At 43.5% G+C, this 7,500-nt stretch overlaps 1 protein-coding gene across 1 annotated transcript in view; it reads right to left on the bottom strand.

Annotated features, from left to right (window-relative positions):
- LOC139767444 (uncharacterized) overlaps positions 1-7,500 on the bottom strand; it is a 130,266-nt gene that overhangs the window by 76,905 nt on the left and 45,861 nt on the right. Inside the window, 1 exon segment of the mRNA XM_071696826.1 lies at positions 5,839-5,856. Within this exon segment, the coding sequence (XP_071552927.1) occupies positions 5,839-5,856 (18 nt within the window).

Below are 7,500 nucleotides of genomic sequence, written 5' to 3'. Positions count from 1 at the left end.
CTTACCCACCCTATGTCTAATTTCAGCTCCCATGGTTCCATCCGCTACACACACTGACCTCCCTCTCTTTCCATACGCTCCATAGTGCGCCCTGGCACTTATCGCCCCCTTACCCACCCTGTGTCCAATTTCAGTTCCCATGGTTCCATCCGCTACACACACTGACCTCCCTCTCTTTCCATACACTCCATAGTACGCCCTGGAACTTAGCGCCCCCTTACCCACCCTATGTCCAACTTCTACTCCCATGGTTCCATCCGCTGCTATATTCACTCCCAGGTGACTGAACCTGTCCCCCTTACCCATCCTATGTCCAACTTCAGCTCCCATGGTTCCATCTGCTGCCATGTCCACTCCCAGGTGTCTGAACCAGTCCCCCTTACCCACCCTATGTCCAATTTCAGCTCCCATGGGGAATTCCATCCGCTGCCATGTCCATTCCCAGGCGTGTGAACCACTCCACAGCCTCCAGACCATCTATCAAACTCATGCTCCAACCAACTTGTCCATTGTTAATACCAGTAGCTCTGCTTTCACTTTGGCTCTCAACTTTCTCATTTCATACGCTCTCCCATCCTCAATCGCCAATGTCTGCAGATAGCGTTTGGTTCATCCATTCGGCCCTTCTTACCTTCCTCCTTTCCTCCAAGATCCTTTCATTTACCTCCCTCACCACCCCCATCCATCGACAGATTAAACAGCCATGGTGACATCACCCAACTCTGCCACAGACCCACTTTAACCTGGAACCACTCACCCTCCTCTCTTCCTACTCGCCCACATGCCTCACTCTCTTCACAATTCCTCGCTGCTTCCGGTAGCTTTCCTCCCACACTGTATATTCGTAACACCTTCCACAGAGCATCTCTATCAACCCTATCATGTTATCCAGATCCATAAATGCTACATACAAATCCATTTGCTTTTCTAAGTATTTCTCACATACATTCTTCAAAGCAAACACCTGATCCACACATCCTCTACCACTTCTGAAACCACACTGCTCTTCCCCAATCTGATGCTCTGTACATGCCTTCACCCTCTCAATCAATACCCTCCCATATAGTTTACCAGGAATACTCAACAAACTTATACCTCTGTAATTTGAGCACTCACTCTTATCCCCTTTGCCTTTGTACAATGGCACTATGCACGCATTCCGCCAATCCTCAGGCACCTCAGCATGAGTCATACATACATTAAATAACCTTACCAACCAGTCAACAACACAGTCACTCCCCTTTCTTAATAAATTCAACTGCAATACCATCTAAACCCGCCGGCTTGCCACATATCATCTTACGTAAGGCCTTCACCACCTCTTCTCTTTTCACCAAATCACTTGACATGACTCTCTCACTTCGCATACCTCCTCGACCCTAACACATCTCATATCCTCAACCTTATCATCAGACACATTCAACATTCCTTTAGAATATTCTCTCTTCTTGACCTCCTTTCTGCCTTTTATCACTTCCCTATTAGCCCCCTTCACTGATGTTTCCATTTGTGTTCCTGTGTTTCTCAAACTTAAAAACGCCATCCAAAACATATTCTAGGTCTCCTTGAAGACTTCTGATATTGGCTCACCCTCAACTCGCAGTTGCCCTCTTTTTTCAACCTCTGCACCTTCCTCTTGACCACCTGCCGCTTTCTCTTGTACATCTCCTAATAAATCGCACTTCTGCTCCACAAGTCATGTCCAGACACATTCCTTTTTTCTCTTTCTCTGGTAATTGAACTTTTTCGTTCCCCCACTCGCTCACCTTTCTCACATACATATCTCCCACCAGTCACACACACACACACACACACACACACACACACACACACACACACACACACACACACACACACACTTCTCTCGCACATGTCGCACTCCCATTCCATACTTTCTCCCCCAGATTCATTGGATCTCACCTTTGGCCATTCCCTCAAATAAGCCTCTTTCCAATCTCTCTCTCACCTTCATGCTCCCGTCTGTTGCCCCTCTTTGCATGTTCACGTCCCATAGCCTCTCTTTTGCACGCCTATCACTTAGTAATCTAATATACTAGCTTGTCATTTGCGTACCTTAGTCATGTCGTCCAAGCCCAAACATCAGTCCTTTTTTCAGCACACATCTTGTGATTCGCCTATTTCCATTCACATAGCTGAATACATTTCGCGTTCAAAGTGCCTATCATTGATATGCCAATCCCTTGCATCAAAACAGGTGACACACTCACCCACTCAGCTCTATCCAGAATACACTCCTCTCTTCGTCACGCCTATTGCTATCAGGTGCATGAATACCAATGATCACCCGTCTTGTGATTTTCACCCACTTCGGTCTGGGGCTTCCATACCCACTCTTACACAAACCCATAAACTCATCCTTCAGCTGTAGTGCTGCCCCTTCCTTAGCTGTCGCTCTCACGCTGACCCAAAACTTTACCCTTTGAGATATTTCCAGTCCATTCTTCCCCCTTACCCTTGAGCTTCGTTTCATTCAAAGCCAGGACATCCAGGTTCCTTTCCTCAAACATACTACCTATCTCTCCTTTCTTCTCATCTTGGTTACATCCACACACATTTAGACACCCCAATCTGAGCCTTCGAGGAGGATGAGCACTCCCCGCGTGACTCCTTCTTCTTCTTTCCCCTTTTAGAAATTGAAATACAGGAAGGGGTTGAAAGGGTTCATCTCCTGCTTGTCTAAATGGGTGTGGATGTAACCAAGAAGAGAAAAAAGGAGAGATGGGTGGTATATTTGAGGAAAGGAACCTGGATGTTTTGGCTCTGAGTGAACGAAGCTCAAGGGTAAGGAGGGAAAATGGTTTGGAAAAGCCTTGGGAGTAAAGTCAGGGGTTAGTGTGAGGGCAAGAGTTAAGGAAGGGTCAGCACTTACGTTGAAGAAGGAGTTGTGGGAGTGTGTGAGGGTTAGAAATAAAGGTACATTACGAGGTGTGTGTGGAGAAGAGAATGTTTTGTAAGGTGATGAGTGAGTGTGTCAAAAAATGCGAATGCATGAGGTCGAGTATTAGTGATTTGAATACGACAGTGGGTAATTTGCCAATTAAGAATATAAATGGAGGGCATGGGGTACATGTTGTTTTGAGCAGAAGTGGTCAACAGCTTGTGGAGTTGTGTGCTGGAGAAATTCTAACGTCTGGCAATACCTGGTTCCAAAAGAGGGACATAGATAAACATACGTGTGTGTTAGTAAGAAATTTGCAGAAGAGAGACAAAAGTCAAAGTCTATAGAAGCTTTAGGAAAAGAGGAAATGATATAGGGGTGGGTAGAGGGCTGTGAAAGTGAGAGAGATTGAAATAGACGCTTGTGAGAAGAGAGAGAGCGGGAGAGAGTGAGAGCAGAAGGGCAAAAAGTGAGAGGAAATGAGGTGAGGGAGTGGAGTGACGAATGGAAGCACTGCATATATATATGTGAGGGATGTGTGTGGTCATGAGGAAGGTTGAATGTGGACGAGTGAGAAAAGGTTCTGTCGTGGAATAACAAGGTTGAGCAGTTTGTGAAAGAGTTATAGAGAAGTGTATGGACGTTATTTGCAAGGGAAGGTGTGCAAGCGATTAGGAGATGTACAAGAGAAAGCGGTAAGTGGATAAGAGGAAAGTAAGTGGGCTGAAAAGGGACGCGTATGAGAGTTGGAAAGAGGTTAATAGAGTGAGGTAAACAAGAGAACAAATGAGAACATCGGTGAAGAGGACAAATGGGTGGTGGGAACAGGCAGAAATAAGATGGACTGGCTTCGATGATGAGGGTGGCCGATGTGGGATGTTTTGGACGGAGTGGGAGTCGCAGAAAGTGTTTGGGTGAAAAGAAAAGAGGTGGTGAAAGTATTGCATGAGATGAAGTGTGGCAAAGCGGCTGGAGTGGATGGGATTGTGGTTGAAATTATCAAGAAAGGAGGTGACTGTGTTGTTGATTAATTTGTTAGAGGTTTTAATGTGTGTTTGGACTAAAGTATTGGTTGATTGAGGGGGTGAAGGCATGTACAGAGCATCAGATTGGGGAAGAGCAGTGTGGTTTCAGAAGTGGTAGAGGATGTGTGGATCAGGTGTTTGCTTTGAAGAATGTATGTGAGAAATACTTAGAAAAGCAAATGGATTTGTATGTAGCATTTATGGACCTGGAGAAGGCATATGATAGAGTTGATAGAGATGCTCTGTGGAAGGTATTAAGAGTATATGGTGTGTGGGAGGTAAGGTTTTAGAAGCAGTGAAGAGTTTTAATCGAGAAAGTACGACATGTGTGCGAGTAGGAAGCGAGGAGGGTGCGTGGTTCCAGGTGAAGGTAGATCTATGGCAAGGATGTTTAATGTCACCATGGATGTTTGATCTCTTTTGGGTAGGCAGTGGGAAAGGTGATTGCAAGAAGCTTGGAGATAGGAGCTGGTGTGCAGTGTACTGGGGATAATAGGGCTTTAGAGGCGAGTCAGTCGTTATTTGCTGATGACACTGCGCTGGTGGCAGATTTGAGTGAAAAACTGTAGAAGCAGGTGTCTGAGTTTGAGAGAGTGTGTGTAAGAGAAGAAAGTAGTGAATAAAAGCGAGATTATTAAGTTCATCAGTGAAAATAGAGATGTTATGTGGAGTTTGAATGGGAGAACTTAGAGGATATGGCAGCGAATGGAAACAAGGGAGCTGAAAATGAACCATAGGGTGGGTGAGGGGGCGGAGATCTTGGTCGTATTGAGAAATATGTGGAAAGAGAAGTCACTGTCTTTAAGGATACATACGGGTATGTTTGATGGCAAATTGGTCCCGACAGCGCTGTATGGTTGTGGGGATTGAGGTTTCATTAAAAGTGTTTGGAAAAGAGCGGATGTGAAAGTGTTTGGAAAAGAGTGGATGTGTTAGAAATGAAACGTTTGAGGACAGTGTGTGGTGTGATCGGGTAGAAATGATAGGGTAAGGGAGAGGTGAGGTAGCGTGAGGGATATGTACGAGGCTATTGTGTGAGGGAAGTGGTTTGGACGTATGGAGAGGATGAGTGAGGAGAGGTTGACTTAAGAGAGCATATATATGTCAGAAGTGGAGGGAACAAGAATGTGGAAAGCGAAGTGCAGGTGGAAGGATGGAGTGAAATATACTGTGGATGTTCGGGGCCTGAGCGTGCAGGAGGGTGTGAGGCTTGCACGGGATAGATAAAATTGGAGGCATTTGCTATAAAAGGGACGACATGCGGTCATTGGACTGAACCAGGGCATATGAAACGTCCTGGGTAAACCATGGAAATGTATGTTGGGGCCTGGATGTGGAAAGGGAGCTGTGGTTTCGGTGCATCACACATGACAGATAGAGAATGGATGGGAGCGAATGAGGTCATTTCCTCGTCTGTTTTGCACTGTGTATGTGTGTGTGTGTGTGTGTGTGTGTGTGTGTGTACGCGCGCTAACTTGTTCATCCATTTACCAACATTTGTATTCATAATCCTTAAGAGCTTTTTATATACATTTACATACAGATAAATAACTTAGCTAATGCTATTACTCTCCTTTTATTTATGTCATCCGGCATTTCGTGATTTGATTATTTATTCATTATGATAAATGATAACTAGGAAGAGTGTCTGGCAAAGGTGGATGGTTTGGGGGGGGGCAACAAATACATTATATTGTCTGTGCTTTCTACGAATGAACTTTTATGCTGATTGGACATGTACCACTTCTGTTATGATGAGAAAAAAAGAGAGAGAAAAAAAAATTTTTTTTTTTTTTAAAAATTGGGAATTATCTAATAACTATAGGAATTGGTCGAATCGAAATTTGTAATTTTTAATCTCATTTTCTTTGGGGAGAAAAAAAAACTTAGAAAATGGAAGGACAGTGTACTCACAAAGTCCAAGTGGAGTCGCTGAAAAGATGAAATAGATACATCTAAATAACCAAATTGGAATGTATGGCTTAACCCTGTATAACCCCCCAACCCCCCCCCCCTCTTTAAAAAAAATATTTTTGAAAGAAAATGGGAGTCAATCATAAGCAAACAGTCACAAAACCCATTTTCTTTGTAATTTTGACTTGATCCTTAGCATTTTAAATGACACCCAGATAAAGTACTCATGTTATTACTGAATTTTGGATATGTACGATGGTATTTGGAAAGAGCTGAACTCATATAGAAAAGGTTAGATATCAGACACTATCCACATACAAGGATAGACTCATTCATGCTAAACTCTTTGGCATTGGACTAAAACAAGTGGGGAAAAAATAGATAATGACATAATGTAACATTCAGATAATGGTATACCTACGTTACCAGAACTCGTATATTTTTTTTTCTCGTGTTTTCAGAATTGATTGGACAGGGCTAGAAGAAGGGACTTCCACAGGATCTTTTGATTTTTTTTTTTAGCTTCTTTATGCAAATGAGGTTTGCTATACAAACCCTCTTATCTTCCTCTTCGTGAAGTGTGAATGGAATGATGAAGTTTGACAAGGGGTATCCAAAGTCTTGCTTTGGGGTAGCGTTTCTCCAGAATGTGTGTGTCCAATCCAGTCTGGCCATGAGATTCAAACATTTCCTGAGGACGGTTGAAAGGTGGCCTATCCCGTATTGGAACCCACAGAAAATGGACTTATCGTTTTATAGTTTTTTTTTATCCCAGATGGGACTCCATGAAGAATGGAATACCCTAATTGTTTTTTTTATCCTAGATGGGACTCCATGAAGAATGGAATACCCTAATTGAGTCTTATTATTCACCCCCTCCCTCCCCCACAACCCCCCCAATGTACACTCCATAACCCTCCAAACTCACTCTTGAAGACCCTCCAATCCCACAGGCGTACAACCATCACAAGGCACACTCCCTACACATACAACAGTCACATTTTTTTTTTCCATTCAAGGTCTGCCCCCATCCTTACAAACTGCAGCATTGCAACATAGTCCAAGAACGATTGCAACTGCCGTGAGAAAGAGGCAATGAACACCTAACTACCCAATTGCCCTCCACTCTCTGCACACACAGAGACACACACACAACACAACACACTTTAATGACCTGTTTACCCCACCGGTGGACGTGGCCAGTTGCCTGGGAGCTGCAGGTGGCTCAGAACGATAGATGGGACTCTTGGCGATAGATAGCCAGGCCTAAGCCAGGTACCCGGTCCATCAATTCGCCCCTAAAGGAAGGATGAACAGCTGGGGTGAACTGTGGACGGAGTGATATTGCATTCCGAAATTTGCTTTCCCAGTTGACAATATAGCAGTCAGTATAGAAACCTTGATATAGGCTATAGAAACCTTGATATAGACGTATTCAGACACTATAGAAACCTTGATATATAGACGTATTTAGACACTATAGAAACCTTGATATATAGACGTATTCAGACACTATAGAAACCTTGATATATAGACGTATTTAGACACTATATAAACCTTGATATAGACGTATTTAGACACTATAGAAACCTTGATATATAGACGTATTTAGACACTATATAAACCTTGATATATAGACGTATTTAGACACTATAGAAACCT

The sequence above is a fragment of the Panulirus ornatus genome, chromosome 61, assembly GCF_036320965.1.
Source record: "Panulirus ornatus isolate Po-2019 chromosome 61, ASM3632096v1, whole genome shotgun sequence".
NCBI lineage: Eukaryota > Metazoa > Arthropoda > Malacostraca > Decapoda > Palinuridae > Panulirus > Panulirus ornatus.
Note: the sequence above shows the minus strand (reverse complement) of the source record. Positions and strands in the feature narration are given on the sequence as shown.